The 20,065-nt window shown below is 41.1% G+C and overlaps 1 protein-coding gene across 4 annotated transcripts; it reads left to right on the top strand.

The window, feature by feature from the left end:
- The first annotated feature begins 149 nt into the window (after positions 1-149).
- On the top strand, positions 150-18,201 carry LOC135110225 (mitochondrial ribonuclease P catalytic subunit-like). 4 transcript variants are annotated; one of them, XM_064022309.1, is made up of 10 exons: positions 150-241; positions 7,030-7,728; positions 8,249-8,455; positions 9,723-9,928; positions 10,619-10,691; positions 11,228-11,404; positions 11,664-11,804; positions 11,919-11,987; positions 16,227-16,347; positions 17,335-18,201. In XM_064022309.1, exons 2-7 carry the CDS (start codon positions 7,030-7,032, stop codon positions 11,694-11,696), a joined length of 1,395 nt encoding a protein of 464 aa, XP_063878379.1. In that variant the 5' UTR covers positions 150-241; the 3' UTR covers positions 11,697-11,804; positions 11,919-11,987; positions 16,227-16,347; positions 17,335-18,201. The 4 variants fall into 4 exon arrangements, with proteins under 4 accessions (XP_063878379.1, XP_063878377.1, XP_063878380.1 ...); XM_064022307.1 differs by having other exon boundaries at positions 158-315; XM_064022310.1 differs by having other exon boundaries at positions 158-315; positions 16,172-16,347.
- Positions 18,202-20,065: the final 1,864 nt, after the last annotated feature.

The raw sequence follows: 20,065 nt of genomic DNA, 5'->3' as shown, positions 1-20,065 counted from the left end.
GAGAGAGAGAGAGAGAGCGAGCATCGAAAAAAAAAGGAATGCCGAAAATCGAGTGAAACTAAACAAAAGCGAATCAAGACAAACAAAACCTGATCGATAGAAAGAGAGAAATCCGAATGTAGGAAGCAAAAAAAATAGAAAGAACCGAAGAACCTAAGAACCGAATCAGGGCGGCGCGAACCGGACCACGTGGACATGTAGTTGGCGGGATGTAAACAAACCAACACCTGATCGGGCACCGGTATTTGTGTTTTAGTGTTTACCCTTGACGAGAGACGGACAACCACGTGAATAAAGAAACTAGAAACACCACTGGTACTGTGATGATTCTGCGTTCTGAAAATTTGATGGGTTTGAAGTTGCTTGGAAGAAATATGTGAGATAATTATTTCTTACTCCCTTGATTTTTTGCTCTGAAGGGACATGAGAGGGAGAAGTGGCTGGGTGGCAAAGGGTGTGGCTTGTTTTTTTTTTTTTTTTTTTTGCCCCCTTTCGGAACCTCGCTGCCAAAATGGTGTACTAGTAATGTGGTAGACTAGCAGTTTTCACATGTTCACCTTGGTCATGGGCTGGCAAAGGCTGAGAAAGGAAGGGCAGGGTCTTGGTTACTGCAGAGGGAATTTTGTGTGTTTTTGAGGCAGGGTGTGCTCTTCAAGGCCCTGGTCATTGCACGCTGTCATTGTTCAAGGGTATTGGTGAATGCTTTGTAGATCATTTGACTTTAAATTGGCCAGTGATGATGTGGACTTTTTGTGTGGTTACTTCCCTTAGTTTTGTCAATGTGATATTGGTAGGTAGGTATTTCAAGGTGTTCATCATTGTATGCCTTTTTATTCTAGGGATATCAGTAAATGCCCAGTGAATAAACATGACTGCTTGTGAATATTGTCCAGTGGTTATGTTGAGTTTTTGTTTAATTCTTCCTTTTGTTTCCATAAATCATGATGTAAGTAGGTAGGTTTGCCTATGTCATTCCTTCGATTAACTAGTTTCAGCTTGTTGCTTTTTTTTAATAATATAGAGATAACCTTAGCCTTTCTCTTGAGGTTAATACTTACATATCAAATAGAATTAAGATTGTAGAATATCATGCAATATAAATCAACTTCCAGAAACTTGTTAAAGAAAAAAAAAAATCATGGTAAAAGGTTAATGAACTGACACATCACATGACACCCTCCCCTTCTGAGTGCTTGAGAGTCACTGTTCGCCACCTAGCAGGCTGCCAGAGCTATGTGGGGCAGGGCGGAGGTAGCTGTTATGGGAATCAGAATACTTAGTTATTTGAAGTTCTTGCTTAATTATGAAGAAAGAAACTAAAACAAAGGTTGGGGTTAGGTTAGGTTAGCTTAGCGAGAACTTCAAATAATTAAATATTTTGATTCCCATAACAGCTAACTTCACCCTGCCCCACACAGCTCCAGCACCCAGCCAGGCGGCCAGCAGTGACTCTCAAGCACTCAGAAGGGGAGGATGTTATGAAGGGGGATGCATCAATTCATTAAACTTTTACCTTGCTTTATTTTTGCTTTAACAAGTTTCTGGAAGTTGATATATCAGGCGCGCGGTGCAACAACGACGTAACCGAGAAATGGAAGTTTCGAGAAAAACGCGCTCAAAGTTAAACACTGATTGCGCACAATAGGATACCCTTAAATAAGTAAGTATTATACATCATTTGAAAGGTCTTGGGTAGTTCTGTTTGGGGATGTAGGTTTCGAAGTGATAGGTGACGATTTTGGGTGGATGACTTACGCGTTAATTAACGCGTATACCGTAGGTAATAATTTTTTTTCCCGATATTGTTTTCATTTGTTAATAATGTGTTAGAGCCTATTACACATAGTATTAGGTGAAAGTTTCATGAAGATTGGTACATAAATAAATTTTTTATGAATTTTTTTCCGAGCGTGCGTCTGTGCTTGGGCGTGTTAAAGGGCAGAGTGGATGAGCACATGGTGAGTGTGTTGTCACCATGGCAACGGCGCTGGTAAACATGGCAGCGGTGCTGTGATTGGCTCGCCCGCGCCGGGCGGCTGCAACCGCACCGCTGATTGGCCATATGCACGTGAGGCTGGGAGGAGCAGGTTGCATCGTTGTTGTACCGCTTTCGAGATGTTAGTCCAGAGAAATTTTCTCCGCACTACGCTCGACTTTGAGCCTTAGTACAGGTGCTTAGATGGTCGAATATGACTTGGCCGACATCACCACGAGACTTTTACACCCTTCTACCACACGGAGCAGGCAAAAACACGAAATCTCAAATTTCACGGTTACGTCGTTGTTGCGCCGCGCGCAACAACGATATATTATATTGCATGATATTCTGCAACCTTAATTCTATCTGATATGTAAGTATTAACCTCGTGAGAAGAGGCTAAGGTATCTCCATATTCCCCACTTTTTTTTTTTTTTTCGTGTGTGTGTGTGTGTGTGTGTGTGTGTGTGTGTTGCAGGGGAGAGGGGTGGATGCTGAGAGGAGTTGAGAGGAGTAATGACATAGATTCTGCCTACTAGTATTATGTACCTATTACATTAATTCTTATCCTTAATGAAGAGCCCTGTCACCTTTTATTTGTCATTATTGCTGCAAATTTAGTTTTGACCAAACCTAACTTTACATAGTATTACTTGGTTTGTGGACGCTCACACATTCAATGTCTTACCCATCAATAACACATTATTTTAAAATGTAAATAAATTTATCAAGAGAATATAAATATGAAATCAGGGAACACCCAACAACCAAAATTTATCACTAACTTGCATGTACAATCTCATAACTACTTTGTTGTCAGTTTTCCTTTTTCATATTGGCTCACTAAAATTGATAAACCACCTCCATTTGCTTTTGCTCTTCACCATCATATTGTTATGTTGGAGGTAAGTGGCGGCAAGAAAAGCCACACACTTGTGCTCACTGGCTGTATTTCACAAAGATGATCAGCACCAATACATATGGCAAGTATAGGCATACAGGTGAAAGCATACAGGAGGAGGCAGTAGGCACTTGCCAAAACGATAATTATTCCCAGTGAGGTCTAAAGCACTGGATCAGGGGGTGCTGTGAACTTATAATTAAACCCAGATGTGACCTCACTGAACGTTTCCCTTTGTGTCTCACAACACAAGGGTGCAGTCACAGCCTGCCCTCTAAAGACAATTTTCTTCCTTCACACAAAACTACAAGCACCTAATTACACACACACCCTTCATTCAAAATTCAAAATCATGGCAACTCCTACACCAGCCTCAGAATCCTCATCTGGGGAGGGGACCACAAATATCCCCAGGTCGGACTGCTCTTCTGGTATCGACCCTAAGTGTCTTGACACCCCCTTCGACATTTTCTTCATTAATTTCTGCAACATTTCTAGTTTTAGATCTAATTTTCAATCTGTAGAACATCACCTCTCCTCTAATAAACCTCATCTTCTTTTCCTCACTGAAACACAGGTGTCTGAGGTAACTGACAGTGGCCCCTTTTCTGTTCCTTCCTATTTTCTCTATCCTCATTTTCATTCCAAAGCTAGATGTTGCATTTACGTGCGCAGTGACTTAACCTGCTCTCATGCCCACACTCTTGAATCTTCTGAGTTTTCCACCATCTGGCTATGAATACAGAGTCACTCTCAGACTAAATTTATCTGTCCTGTATACCTCTCACGTAACTCCTCTGACTATAAGATATTCTTTGACTTCTTAACTTCCAAAGTAGAGCACATTCTGACTGTCTTCCCTTTTGCAGAGATCTCCATTCTTGGAGACTTCAGTGTTCACCACCAGCTTTGGCTTTCCTCTCCCTTCACTGATCATCCTGGTGAACTAGACTTCAACTTTGCTATCCTCCATGACCTAGAGCAATTAGTGCAACACCCTACTCGTATTCCTGACTGTCTTGGAGATATGCCCAACATTCTTGAGCTTTTCCTAACCTCTAATCCTTCTGCTTATGCTGTTACCCTCTCTTCTCCATTAGGCTTTTCCGATCACAATCTCATATCTGTATCTTGTCCTATCACTCCAATCCCTCCTCAGGATCCCCCTAAGCGGAGGTGCCTCTGGCATTTTGCCTCTGAGGAGGTATTTTACTGATTTTCCTTGGAATGACTACTGCTTCTGTGACAGAGACCCATCTCTGTGTGCTGAGTGCATAACAGAGGTGGTAGTGTCTGGCATGGAGGTGTACATCCCTCACTCTTTTTCTCAACCTAAACCTTCCAAGCCTTGGTTAAACACAGCCTGTTCTCGTGCTATACATGATAGAGAGGTGGCCCACTAAAGGTACTTGAGCCTTCCATCACCAGAATCTCATGCACTTTATATTTCTGCCCGAAACCATGCCGAGTCTGTTCTCCAACTAGCCAAAAACTCCTTCATTAATAGAAAGTGTCAATCTTTCAAGATCTAACTCTCCTTGTGACTTCTGGCATCTACCCAAAAACATCTCCAATAACTTTGCTTCGTCTTCTTTCCCTCCTTTATTTCAACCAGATGGCACCGCTGCTATTATATCTATCTCAAAAGCTGAACTCTTCCCTCAGACCTTTGCTGAAAACTCTACCTTGGATGAGTCAGGGCTTGTTCCCCCTCTCCTCCACTCTCTGACTACTTCATGCCACCTATTAAGATTCTTCACAATGATGTTTTCCATGCCATCACTGGCCTAAACCCTCGGAAGGCTTATGGACCTGATGGGGTCCCTCCTATTGTTCTCCAAAACTGTGCCTCTGTGCTTGCACCTTGCCTAGTCAAACTCTTTCAGCGTTGTTTGTCAATATCTACCTTTCCTTCTTGCTGGAAGTTTGCCTACATTCAGTCTGTTCCTAAAAAGGGTGATTGTTCTTATCCCTCAAACTACTGTCTTACTGCTTTAATTTCCTGCCTATCTAAAATTTTTAATCTATCCTCAACAGGAAGATTCTTAAACATCTATCACTTCACAACCTTCTATCTGATCGCCAGTACGGGTTCCGTTAAGGCCGCTCTACTGGTGATCTTCTGGCTTTCCTTACTGAGTCTTGGTCATCCTCTTTTAGAGATTTTGGTAAAACTTTTGCTGTTGCCTTGGACATATCAAAAGCTATTGATAGAGTCTGGCACAAAGTTTTGATTTCCAAACTATCCTACTATGGCTTCTATCCTTCTCTCTGTAACTTCATATCAAGTTTCCTTTCTGACCGTTCTATTACTGCTGTGGTAGACAGTCACTGTTCTTCTCCAAAATCTATTAACAGTGGTGTTCCTCAGGTTTCTGTCCTGTCACCCACTCTCTTCCTATTATTCATCAATGATCTTTTAAACCAAACTTCTTGCCCTATCCATTCTTTTGCTAATGATACCACCCTGCACTTTTCCATGTCTTTTCATAGACATCCAACCGTTCAGAAAGTAAACAGTTCAGAAGCCACAGAACGCCTGACTTCTGATCTCTCTGAAATTTCTGATTGGGGCAGAGCAAACTTAGTATTGTTCAATGCCTCAAAAACTCACTTCCTCCATCTATCAACTCAACACAACCTTCCAGACAACTATCCCTTCTTCTTCAGTAACACTCAACTGGCCTCCTTTTCTACACTGAACATCCTTATAATCTAAACTGGAAATTTCACATCTCATCTCTAGCTAAACCAGCTTCTGTGAAGCTAAGCATTTTGAGACATCTCTGCCAGTTTTTTCACACCCCCCCAACTGCTAACTTTGTACAAGGGCGTTATCCGTCCATGTATGGAATATGCTTCACATGTCTAGTGGGGTTCCACTCATACTGCTCTTTTAGACAGAGTGGAATCAAAAGCTTTTCGTCTCATCAACTCTCCTGTAACTGACTGTCTTCAGCCTCTTTCTCATCGCTGAAATGTTGCATCTCTTGCTATCTTCTACTGCTATTTTCATGCTAACTGCATGCCTCCTCTCCTCTCACGACTTTGCTGCATAAGATTTCCTTCTTTCTCTCACCCCTATTCAATCCATCTCCCTAATGCAAGAGTTAACCTGTATTCCCAATCATTCATCCCCTTCTCTGGTAAACTCTGAAACTCCCTTCCTTCTTCTGTATTTCCACCTTCCTATGATTTGAGGTCCTTCAAGAGGGAGGTTTCAAGACACTTATCCTTCAATTTTTTTTTTTTTTTTTTTTTTTTTTTTTTTTACCACTGCTTGGATCCTATTTGGGACCGACATCTCAGTGGGCTTTTTTTTTTTTTTTCTTGGCCAGTGTCCCTCCTACATGAAAAAAAAAAAGAAGGCAGGAGCAGTGAGAAGTCAGATGATCAGTTGCTGTCTGCCTTCCCAGTATCAGCAGGCTGGATCATCACCTTGCTTCCCCATTCCTCCTCCCCCCACCATATGAATCCACTCATTACGTACATATTTATCTAGCAACTACCACTTGTGTACAAATCAGGCTCAGTAGTTTACTCATTACAATATATACATACATACATACTTACATCAGTTTATCTCTTTTTGATCTTCCTGTTTGTATTTTCTGTGATGAATCTTTTACTCTTGTCATGTCTCTAACTCTCTCATTCCTAATTTTTAACTAACTTGTTTATCCCACACAGCCATTATAAGGTTTTAATTTCTGCAGCATCTACTTTCCTCTCATGCCCTACCTTCACTGGCCAAGTCCATACACCATTGCTGGCCTTAGTGCTGTCTAGTAAACCTCACCTTTGTTTCTTCACTAGTCCTTTCATAACATAACCCTCCCATTACTCTTTTCCAATTTTCTGGAAAAGAGTACATAATAAGGATTTTGAATAATCCTTATTTCACCATATCTTTTGGTTCAGTATAACATTGAGAAAAATAATTATTTCACCATATTTTTTTGGTTCAGTATAATATCAATGAAAAATCTTTATTTCACCATATTTTTTGGTGTAGTATAATATCAGTGAATAATCTTTATCTCAATGCTGTCTTTTGGTTTACATGTAGTATGACATAATTGGGATTTTTTTGGCATGATATCAAAATCAATAAGAGCAGCAACAACCCTCGTCTGTCTCCCCCCCCCAGATGGCCCTGCAGCAGTGTCTCTCAAGGGGGAGGAAGGTGGTGCTGACAAACCTCCTCCCCAGAAGCTCTACACAGTTCCGACACTTGTTCGGTGTGGGATTACCAGACAGGACACATATATGGAATGGTGTAGATGAAAGCATGTTTACTAATGGTCACCAAAAAAATAGCAGCATTGCCAGTACAAAGCGGCAGTGCTTCAAGACACTGAGTTGTAACTATTCAAAAATGGGTAAAGACAGAGAATTCTTGAAGAGCAGTGTACAGGATGATGATATTAATGATGATGATGATGATGATGATGATGATATTGATGATGACAGTGATTATGTTGATGACGAGACTGACAACAATGCTGTCAGTCCTGTAGAGTGCGCCAAAATAGAATTCCAGTTGGAGGAAATATTCATCAACAAAAAGGAGATGTCAAGTAAAGAATGGGAGGAGACAATTGAATTAATGTCCCGTGTGAATTCGTCTGTATCTGCAAAGACTTGTGATGCAATAACCATGAAGAGGTGTCTTAGGCAGGAGAACTACAGCCTGGCCACCTCATACATGGAGCACCTTCAGCGGCAGGGACGTGAGCCGAACCTGTCCACCCTGGGGAGCTACCTGCAGCTGTGTGGGAGACAAATAGACCAGTGTGGGGAAGACCGAGTGCTGGAGCTCTACCACAAACTTATGAGTCAGGTTAAAGTGAGTATAGGAAACCTGATTGGTTTTGTATAGGTGTGTATAGTTGACTTTGATCTTTATGTGTTTGTATGTAAATTCCATCCTTTACAAATCTATCTCACAAAGATTTCTCCATGAAAATATCACCTAAAGTTTCCTCAAGTTGCCCCATGAATAATTCCTACTTTAATCTATCTAACTTATCATGAAGGAACTATTTAGGGGAAGATCTTGTGGATGGAGTGTTCATGAAGGGAATCTATCAAAAGGAACTTATGGTACATGTCTATATACACATGTATGTATCAGCATCAGCTAATTAAAAGCAGGAGCTTTAGTTAGTATAATTGATGATGCATTTAGGATGTTGGGCTATATCTGTCTTTTTACATGGAAGAAAATGTTCACTAAGAAAATGTTCACTGGTAAACAAACAGGAAAAAATGTACCATGAATGACACAATGTATAAAAGTTAATGCATGTTACTGAAAGAAAACAGCATAAGGTAACTTTGCAATGGACATCAACACCTTCCTTCAGATACTTGATGTCAGGCTGGCCAGAAATGTCATTCTGGGACTGACAGCCACCCAGGAATGGCGCAAGGCCCTGCACCACCTGCCTAAGTTCAGGAAGATGGTTACTTCACTGGAGGAAGTGTACAGCGCCATCATCACGGCAGCCTTCAGGACGGGCGAGTATGAGCTGGGCTGGCAGTACCTTGCAGACCTTAGAGAACAGAATCAGGTAGGACAAAACTGCCATTTCATGGGTTATTATGGCTTATTTGAGCATTCATGTTTGTTTTTATGCAATACAATAAATGTTAAAAGATCTTTAAGTACAGTAGTATTTGTGCAATATATTTCTAGTTTTAACTAGTCTTAATGGTGGCCTTCATAGGGTGTGTTGTGTGTGTGCTCATTGCCTTGTGCTGGTGAAGAGGATGTAGTACGGATGCTTGTTTTCTGTTTTCTGGTACACACCACTATCCTGCACTCAGGTAGAAATAGCTAACTTTTTTTTACCAGAGTGATCTCCTTAAGTACGTGTATCTGTAATCACTTCATTTGTTGTTGTCTTTTATTATTTTTGTCATTTGTTAAGAAGGTATTTTTAAGACTTTTTTTTTTTTTTTATGTAATTACAACTCGTTGGATCAAGTTTCCTCATTAATAGGGAAGCACAGTGACCACTTAAAATTCAGCTGCTGTCATTGGCTACTCCCACTGAACTTTTGGAGACATGTTGAAGGACAGCCTGTGTGAGGGTGAAATTTCATACAAATAAGTGCTATGATGAGGTGCTGTTTTGTCACAGGCACTGAAGGTCATCTGCTAAAAATGAATTTAACTGTATTGGTTGGATGAGGGATGGCAGCAGCAGTGAAGGCAAGCAGGCTGGTGTACCTGAACTTTTTCCCCTCATTCCCTTTTAGGAGGATTAGACCATTGTAGAATGTAAACAGTGGGTTGGTCAAATGTTGATGTTGACTGAGATTTTGATGGGATGCATTTATTCATTAAGGGCAGTTTACAGCACAGGGTCAGTAAGTAAAGAAAGGGATGTACAGAATTGTTACTATGCATCTTTATATGTATAGATTTACTAGATGGTTACACCTTACTTTCAATATCTTACATACTTATATCATATTCGCTAACATCACACTCTTATCAAGGATAGAAAATTATCTACTGTATGCCATCGCATTAAGAAATACATCGTCATACAGTACTAAGTTTTTGATGAGGGTACACATCGTACATCCAGCACTTCATTGTTAAAAGTCTGCCCCTTGCAGATTACATCCCTCTTGAGAAGTGATATTAACAAAGGAATATTATCAGGTGAGGTTACTTGGGTGGCCTGAAATACACAGCAAGCTGACAGCTTTAAGTGGAGAAGGTCAGAGGAGGTTATTGTCCTGCACTAGACTCATGGATGTTACTGATCATAATGGTAATAGTTGTCAAGCATTCATCACAGCCATGTTATGACCACCATACTTCAGATCCCTCTGGACTCTGTGTTTCTGCAATGGGTGAAGCAGTGCGAGGCAGCGGAGAGCAAGGCAGACAAGGAAGCAATGGCATTCACCCTCCTTCAGAAACTGGAGAGCCATGAGGTGTACCCAAGTGTGGCTGTGATGAAAGAAATAACTCAACTCTTCAGGGATGGACTGGGATGGTCAGCACACTACTTGAAGATGAACAAGAGGTAAGCAAAAAATTTCTGTTCTCACTTAGTGCTGCTTTGAATGGTGTTGCAGACCTTTGTTGTGTATTCAAGTAATTATGTGTGTGCTTTGTTGTGAATTCTTTTGAAAATTGTTTCATAAAAAGGCATGAGGCAAAAATTATTATTCTCATGTACTGTTGCTCTTGATAGTATTGGGAATCCTAACCTTGGAAATTGTTATTTCTTAATGTATATCCTCTTAAAAATTCAATCTAAGAACATAAGATAAGAATATAAAGCAACCTGCAAGAAGCCAGTAGGTCTGCACATGGCAGTCCCTGTTCAGTAAAGGCCATTGTGTTTCCTAAGGTGAGGCTAGTCCTAACACAGGTGAGTAGTGTACTGAGGTCAGCAGGTAAGAGTCACGTGATGGTTTTTCCCTGCTTAGATTCATTGGTGTGAACAAGGTTAAGTACTTGTTATTTGCTCCTATTTCATCACAGCATTTAACGTAATGTTTAATTTTATAGTAAGAAATAATAACCTTACGCAACAAATTAAACATACATGTAAGTAAGAGTTTGTATTATTTTTACACTGTCATTGAGATGGTCAGCCAGCAAAAACAATATAATGAATGTTTATCTTAATGGAACAGATTACCAATATACAAGTTAATTTTAATTTATACAGTTGATTTTAACCTGACAATACTGTGTGATTATCCAGAGGGGTGTGTCCAGTCTGCAGACACCAGCTGGACACCAAGGCAGTGAATGAAGAAGAGTTTAGGAATCTGCAGGTGAGTTGTGGAGTGGGTGTAAGGTGGACAAGTAAGGCACCATCGGGAAAAACATTGTGCAACTTCTTTACACTTGTTGCATTACATGTTTGATGTTTGTACCACCGTGGAGGATTCCTGACAGAGGATTCCTCTGGGTTGCCTCTGGACACCTGTCAGGTAAAGACAAGTGTTCAGGTCTGATAAAGATAGACAAGTGTGAACAGGCCTTTAATCCATTGAAACTCAAAGATTTAGGAAATTAAATATAGGATAAGAAGTAGCTGTGGGGGGTAGCAACTCAAATAAAAAAAGAAAAAAGAAAAGTCAGTCCACCACTTCTTTAAAGATGGACATATTCTGTAATTTTATGCAAGATGGCAGAACATTCTTCCCCATTGCTGAGTTTGCAGACCGTTATCTACTCATCTCACCAAACTCTTAAGGTGGTTATTTTGATATTCTGTTATAAAAAGATGTTTACAAGAGAACTGGAGCATAACAACACCCAAGGCAACCAAGAGTCCTCAGAGTTCCCTTGCTTTATTTTTTTATAGGAGGAGTTTGTGCCTCGGGTGCTGGTGAGGTCTGACATCTTCCGCTCCACTAGCCCCAAGGAGTGGGAGGATTTTAAGGAATATGTGGAGGAGAGGAAGCCCTTCTCTCTTGTGGTGGATGGGCTCAATGCTTCTTACATCCTCAACAAGAAGGGTGATCAATTTCGACATAAGTCTGTAAGGCTTAATTTGTAGACTTTCCCTGTTAACCTCTCCAGTGCACTTCTTCCATTGAGATTGTTGGAAATATACTGATCTAATATTAAGCTTGAAACAGTTAATGTATTTGTTTGAATTCTCCCTTTGAATTATAGCAAAGTTTTTGCATTTAAGTCATGCTATAAAAGATCTATATTGTCAAAATGTGATAGGATATTGGTTATATGCAGTGCAGTAGCTATGTAGACTGACTGTATTGGTGTGGTGTGGATGGCAGCTGGAGGAGGTGGTGGCTCAGGCAATTGGCTAATAAATCAAGAAGCCGCATTCTGGTACTGGGACGGCAGCACATGCAGAAATGGCTCAAGAGGATGCGATGGAACAGGCAGATGGTGGACTTCTATACACTCAATAACATGTAAGAACTGGAGCTGTGAATATATTCTTTGTCTCCAAAATTTTATATAAAAGAAAGATTGTTGACTCTTATTCTTCATACTGGTCTGAAATGCTTATTTTTTGTGCCCCACAGGACTAAGGATGATGGCTTCTTCCTCTATGCTGCCCTGCAGTCTGGCCTTGGCACCAAGTTTGTCACCAAGTAGGTCACATTAGATTTAGGTGCTCTCTCTCTCTCTCTCTCTCTCTCTCTCTCTCTCTCTCTCTCTCTCTCTCTCTCTCTCTCTCTCTCTCTCTCTCTCTCTCTCTCTCTCTCTCTCTCTCTCTCTCTCTCTCTCTCTCTCTCTCTCTCTCTCTCTCTCTCTCTCTCTCTCTCTCTCTCTCTCTCTCTCTCTCTCTCTCTCTCTCTCTCTCTCTCTCTCTCTCTCTCTCTCTCTCTCTCTCTCTCTCTCTCTCTCTCTCTCTCTCTCTCTCTCTCTCTCTCTCTCTCTCTCTCTCTCTCTCTCTCTCTCTCTCTCTCTCTCTCTCTCTCTCTCTCTCTCTCTCTCTCTCTCTCTCTCTCTCTCTCTCTCTCTCTCTCTCTCTCTCTCTCTCTCTCTCTCTCTCTCTCTCTCTCTCATATCTGTTGCTTCAGGTGGCCAAGAACGTAGAACCTTTTGGTGGCACCTGATAAACACCACAAGCATTACTGGCCCACGTGGGGAGCTCCTGTAGGAAGTGTGATCTGATCCTGATGTCCTTGATGAGCCATGACACCTGACTAATTTTTCCCAACCCACCCTGATTGCAGTGCCACTTTTTAAAGATGTTTGCTCCACTTCCATCATTAATTAATATACTTACTTGTGGAGGTGAACTTTGATCCATCACACACACACACACACACACACACACACACACATGCAGAGGTTGTGTGTGCAAGAAATATTTATGGCTTTGAAATTAAGTTGGTTAGAAAGTTAATACATAGACAAAACAATACGAGCTTGATTAAAATCCCTTATATCAGTATTAAGTAAAATTCAGCTTGGTAAACACACACACACACACATAAAAAAAATTAATTAATGAATTGAATAGATATAATTAGTGATGCAAATAAATAAATATATAAAGTAATCAGTAAAATAATCAACAGAAGGACATATAAGAATTTAAAAAATAGAAAAGTAGAAGCAAGAAAATTAAAAAAATGAGAGAAAAATAAAAAACAAGTAGAAGAAATTGTAAAAAAAAAAAGTAAAAAAAAAAAAAATTAAACAAACAAGTGGGTGGTTAAAGAAGATCGGCATACTGTACCTTGTCTATCCAGGTAACCCCTGTCCTTCACTGTGCTGACGAGTGACCTATGACTTGCACCTCCACCCACTGATCCATATTGCCCCCACACTTGTGTTTTTACTGCATGTTTTTTGTTCACATATCTTGCCAAGTGTTCCATACAGTCCAGCATCTCTCTCTCTCTCTCTCTCTCTCTCTCTCTCTCTCTCTCTCTCTCTCTCTCTCTCTCTCTCTCTCTCTCTCTCTCTCTCTCTCTCTCTCTCTCTCTCTCTCTCTCTCTCTCTCTCTCTCTCTCTCTCTCTCTCTCTCTCTCTCTCTCTCTCTCTCTCTCTCTCTCTCTCTCTCTCTCTCTCTCTCTCTCTCTCTCTCTCTCTCTCTCTCTCTCTCTCTCTCTCTCTCTCTCTCTCTCTCTTGTTCACTTGAAACTTAGCTCGGCACTTCATATATTCTACTACTTGTTTCCATTTATTCATTTTCCTTATTTTTTTTTTTTTTACTTTTATTTTTTTACATCATATTTGTTCTTGCATTTTTTTTTTTATTTACTTTGGATAATTTGATCTAATCTTTACTTCCTTATCCTTTATATTACAGTTTTGCAAGTCTATTTATATATTCATTTTTATTTTACTTTATTTTGTTTTATTTATTTATTTATTTATTTATTTATTATTATTTTTTTTTATGGCATTGTTCCATCCTATAGATAATGGTGCAGCATTACCTGTATTTCTTTCTCATCATTATATCCCATAGAGAGAGAGAGAGACGTGTTACCATCCACACATCACCATTATGCCCTGGAGCTAGCAGAAAGTGGTATTGTTTTTTTTTTGCAGTTGTCTTACAGTTAGGCCTTTAATCTTTTTACTGCATCATCTCAACCCTTAAAAGGTGATTCATTACTAGTCCACACATCAGTCATGCTCTGGAGTGGTAGAGAAGCAGGGCTGGTGCCAAGAAGCTGAAGGCGTGGTGGGGATGAGAAAGGGAAGTTGTTTATGGTATGGGAGGTGATGAAGTACATTCAGCAGAGTTCAAGGATAGGGATTGTTACCAAGAGCTGGGTGTGGTGGGAGGAGTAGGAAGTGAAGTTGGGTCATGACATGGGGTGGTATAGTACACCAGGGCTCAAGGATATATAATGCAAGAAGTAGGTATGGTTTTAGTTTTTGAGATATGGGACTATCCTAATAGTTACAGTGTCTGGGCTAGCTAGTTACTGTCCTGACCACCTGAAACAAGAGAACAGTTGCTATGCACACCGAGCACCAGATGACAGGTACTTCTAATTGTAATTGTAAAAATCTGGGCCAGATACTGGACATCAGGCTACCTCGGGTCAGGTGTCACATACAGGATAACAATTTCTATAGATAATCTGTTACTGGATAACAGACGCCATCCAGGGCGGATATCTGTCAGGATAGACTGTCTTGTGCATTCCTACAGATGTTCAGTACAGACGCAAATAAAAAAAAAATGAAAGAAAAACTGGTACACAAATGGTAATCTCTCTCTCTCTCTCTCTCTCTCTCTCTCTCTCTCTCTCTCTCTCTCTCTCCTCTCTCTCTCTCTCTCTCTCTCTCTCTCTCTCTCTCTCTCTCTCTCTCTCTCTCTCTCTCTCTCTCGTTCTGTTTGTAGCGTATATTTTATCCTGCTTTTTACTTGCTGTTGTGTTTTAGTAGCTATAGGATTCGGGATGCGAGGTCGAACCATACATGTGAAAATAGCCAGGGTAGGAAGTTTAATGTTGATTCCTGTTGACTGAAGAGAGGATGGTAAGGGTTGGAGAGTTGCATGTGCTGAGACCTATTCCTCCCCACATAGCGCGGGCGTAACGAGGGGGCGGGTGAGGAGAAAGGGGGAGACTTCGTGGGTGAGAGGTGCAGATACGTAAATGTTACGCCTTACGTGCCAAATACTCTACGAACCCCCCTCCCCCCATCTCTCTCTCTCTCTCTCTCTCTCTCTCTCTCTCTCTCTCTCTCTCTCTCTCTCTCTCTCTCTCTCTCTCTCTCTCTCCACCCACTCTTTTATTCCTTCTCCCGCCACGTCCTCCGCCTACTCTCATTTTCCCCTTCGTACTCTCTCTCTCTCTCTCTCTCTCTCTCTCTCTCTCTCTCTCTCTCTCTCTCTCTCTCTCTCTCTCTCTCTCTCTCTCTCTCTCTCTCTCTCTCTCTCTCTCTCTCCACGTCCTCCGCCCACTCTCATTTTCCCTCCTTATCCCCGACCCCCGTCTCTCTCTCTCTCTCTCTCTCTCTCTCTCTCTCTCTCTCTCTCTCTCTCTCTCTCTCTCTCTCTCTCTCTCTCTCTCTCCACTTATAACTTCCCCTTCCCCCAATTTCCTTGTGAGCCAGTCAGAAAGCCCACGCCACCTCTTGTAACCCACGCACACATACAGAAACACACTTATCATCTCACATTCTTACAGGTTTTTCTTCGTGTCTCACTCTACCCCTCTTGTTTTCTCCCCCTCTCCCCCTCATCCTCACTTTCATACATTTTTTTTTCTCTTGCTTCTCAGCCTTTCCCTCCCCTCCTCCGGGGAAATTGGAGCTTGATTAGCTAGGGGCGCCACAACAACGAGGCCATAGGGCCGGCTGGGATTACGATGGAACACTATTTCTAAGACCCATTGCTGAACTTTCGAGTGTGACTCAGATAGGTAGTCTTGGCTTAGGAAGCGAGGTAAACTGGGCAAATGTACGTTGTACTGTTGTATAAATCATATTTGGAAGGAACTTAGCCGGGAGGTGCTCGTCTAAATAGGCTTCATGTCTGTTTGCAGCACGAAACGGTTTTTGGATGCAGAGTTTGCAAACAGTGCTTCCTGGTGTGGGCCATGTCTTTAGCCTCACATGTTCTCCCTGAACTACTGCATTTCTTATTTTATTTTTTTTTTCTTTATGTAGCCAATATTTCGGAATTGCAGTCAGAGACAGAGAGGCTCTTACGAGATAAATAAATGATGAATGGTGCGCATGCCTCTGTTCCTGACCTCCCACTGACTTACCTCACACACTTCCTCTTCCCGTCATTTACCTCTCATTTATCCCACTCCCATTCCTTTATTTTTCCTTACAACTCCCCTCCTCCCTTCAGTGCAGCGCCATATGACCCACTTGTGGTGCCTTCAGTGAGCCACTTTTCCCTCCAGTGACATGCTGCGAGACCACTTGTTCCGCCTGGGCGAGGGACCGCTGCGTGACGCCTTCAGGAGATGGCAGAGGACCCACCAGGTGATGGCTTACTCCTCTGCTGGCTGCGTCCGTCTTGCGGTACGAGAGTTGTGTTGTTTTGTGTTGTATTTGTGTTATTGTGTCGGAGGATTTAAGTCAAGTTAAGTTAAAAGAGAGGCATTTTTCAAGTTTTATTTAAGAATATAACAAGAAGTCCATGTTGTTTTATGAGAGAGAGAGAGAGAGAGAAAGAGAGAGAGAGAGAGAGAGAGAGAGAGAGAGAGAGAGAGAGAGAGAGAGAGAGAGTAATCTGGTAGTGAATATGGGGACACAGCCAAGTGTAATATATCCAGGAAGTAATATTGTGTGGAGAGGGTGTGGGTCCGCTGGGGAGGGAGATGTGACGCTACCAGTGCCTTGACACGCACGCTGTCTGGCGGGGAGCGTTCCTTCCCCTTAGGCCACCCTCGATTACCCCCCACTAACACACACACACACACACACAAACCTTTTCAGTCATTACAGGTGTTCAGATGCAGATGTAAACAGCTTATGTTTATTTATTCAATGTGGTTGTGAATATATGACGGTAAATTAATATTCCACACATCTGGGAGGTTCTATTCGTGGATATAATTAAAGGCCCGTATTTTGAAACGCTTTGCTCTCATCAGGACTATTTTCGAATGCCAAAGATATGAATACTCTCTCTCTCTCTCTCTCTCTCTCTCTCTCTCTCTCTCTCTCTCTCTCTCTCTCTCTCTCTCTCTCTCTCTCCACATCCTTGTTAAACTGGCACTAGAATAATGAAAACACCCTTAAAAATTTTTCCTCATTAATTTACACTATTGCATGTTCAACTATCAGAGGTAACACACCGAGACATTTAAGAATACGGACTTGGGAGTAATAAAGAAGGATTTTGTTACGAGGCACGTATGAATAATCAACACAACTCATCGATTGCAGATCTTGATAAGACCTTTTGCGTGCTTCCTACTCTCTCTCTCTCTCTCTCTCTCTCTCTCTCTCTCTCTCTCTCTCTCTCTCTCTCTCTCTCTCTCTCTCTCTCTCTCTCTCTTACAGTCCCCAGCCAAGTTCACCACGGTGGCTCAGGCGTGGCAAGCTGGCGGGGTGGGCGGCTGGCACGTCCCTTATGATGACGGAGCGCCACGCCAGTCTTATGAAGTGCCCCCCACCTGGCTCTGCCTCCACCCGGCTCTCGCCCTGCCATCACCTCTACCTCTCGTGAGCCGCGAACCGCTAACCCACAGCAGGAGCAAGAATACCACTAACCCTTATGAGCGCCTTATTTCCGCTAAGGACAGCAGGGGATGTGATGAGGAACGAGGGTACGGGACGTCGACGCGTGGAATGACAAAACAACGAAGACAACAGCAAAGGAGCGATGAGATAGAAGGGTATTCCAAGGTCAATAATTTCTTTTATAATGTTCCCACTCGCGTATCTCCTTCTCGCCCAAGTCAGTTTCCTCCTAAAAGGCAAAAAGCGGAAAAAGCTGTTGGGAAAGTTTACTTGAACACGATATTTTCAGATGGCAAGAGTAGGTCGTAGTGATGCAGTACGGTTAATAATGGCGTAGCAAGGGATAATATGCGTATGTGTACTTTATATTACTTTCTTTCGCTATGTAAAGATTTCTACGAGGTTACTGACAATAATGATGTACAGTTGATAAGATAAGTGAAAGATAACGTAGGTGTGTATATTCAGCCTGTTGGTCCATACATAACGATAACGTATTGTTTATTTTATTTTATTTTATTTTTATTTATTTATTTATTTATTTATCTTTTTGTCACTTGACCAGAGAAGAAATACCACATGGTTATCTTTTTTTATATATATACTTTTATCGATGAAAGGAAAGAGATAATAGTGTAATATTTTTTTTTTCGCTGTATTGATCAGAATAAAGAGATGACATCATTAGTCGCTCTTTTTTTTTTTTTCGCAACACTTATCAGGAAATCTTAGCCTAGGTTAGTGACGATTTCTACCAAGTGAGAGATCGCTTTGCAGGAAGAGGAAGTGCAAGATATGACTTTTTGTATTAATGTTCCTCCTGCTGTGTTTAGATTTCTGGGGGGTTATTTTCTTCAAGTGTAGAAGTGACCTCAATGTGTCAGGGAAGTTGCGTGTAGTTAAGTACCGTTTTGTAGTTTTTTTTTTTTTTTTTTTTTTTTTTGCTAACTAGATAAAACTGATTGATATACGAGTGACCATGAAAGTTGCGAGTTGTGGAAGCAGCATTTTTTTTTCTCCTCTCTCTCTCTCTCTCTCTCTCTCTCTCTCTCTCTCTCTCTCTCTCTCTCTCTCTCTCTGTGTGTGTGTGTGTGTATTTTGATCAACATATAGTGACCATGAAAATGCACAGTTTTGGAAACTTGCAAAATCTATTCATAAGTTTTATCGAACTGGTAAGATTTTTGTTTATATCCAGTGATCATGAAAATAGTAAATTACGTATGCAAGTATATTTATTTTGTTTATTTACAAGTTTTGTCGCAATAATGACAAAAATACAGTAACGAGTATCGCTTTAAACTAGTATTAAGTGTGGCGACATTATATTCGTAATTCGGTCATACGTCGGTATTGGAATATGGTGATGATGAAGCTGATAATGATAGAAATAATGATGAGGATAATAACAATAATAATAATAATAATAATAGTAATAATAATAATAATGATAACAATACAATTTAATATGTAGTGGACTGATCAGAGTGTGTTTAAAGAAATATACAAAAGACAGACTAGACCATTTGCGTCAGTGAAGACATGAAAAAATAAAAAAAATAAATCAATAAATCAAACAATATTTAGATCAAACTGAGTGATAAGTAAAAAATACATTAGTGGACGAATAACTTGACACAGCTTTATTTGCACAACCCCCCCCCCCCACAAAAAAAAAAAAAAATCAGAACGCAAGGAAAGGTCAGGTGTGCAGTGCAGGTGTGTCGTGACCTTCAGGCGACGCGGCAACGTGTGCGGACCCACACTACACGCGGCACCCGAACACACGCCGTCCTCACGTGCGGCCACTCAGATCTTGAACTTTTCCTGGTCAAGCGGAGGGTGGGAGGGACATCTATCTGTTCTCGTGTCCAAGTCGTGAGTTCTTTTTTTTTTTTTTTTATCAGCGTTACAACACACGTCAAATACCGGTGCAATGGTTTGTTTTGTCATAATAATAATAATAATAATAATAATAATAATAATAATAGTAATAAGATTAATAGTAATAATAATAATAATAATTATTATTATTATTATTATTATTATTATTATTATTATTATTATTATTATTATTATTATTATTAGTGGTAGTAGTGTAAGGGTTAGTGCACTCGAGGTCCCGGGTTCGAGCTCCGTCCTGCGGTTCGTTTCTTTCCACGTACGCTGTAATCGTTGTTCATGTAGGTGTGGTTGGTTACGGGAAATAGATAAGTTGTGTTCTTGCTTTCCCATCAGAAGGACAAGCCTTCCATTCTGCCCTCCTGTGTGTATGTGTGTGTGTGTGTGCGCGTGTGTGTGTGTAATAATAATAATAATAATAATAAACGGTTTATTATTTAGGCAGTTAACAAACTAAAAATGTACAGAGGGGGTGGGGAAATACTTAACATTAATCCTAAAGGCAAATCTAATCTAGAAGGGACTATTGATTGATGGCTCGCACCATGGTGGGAATCGCGCTGAGTCTGTACCGGTCCGTGCGCGGCGCCTTTAGGGGCGTTATCTTGTTGTGGTGTCTGGTGGCACGGACCGGGCGAGGGGCGTCAGG

The sequence above is a fragment of the Scylla paramamosain genome, chromosome 20, assembly GCF_035594125.1.
Source record: "Scylla paramamosain isolate STU-SP2022 chromosome 20, ASM3559412v1, whole genome shotgun sequence".
NCBI classification, from domain to species: domain Eukaryota; kingdom Metazoa; phylum Arthropoda; class Malacostraca; order Decapoda; family Portunidae; genus Scylla; species Scylla paramamosain.
This window is presented reverse-complemented; position numbering and strand designations above follow the sequence as displayed.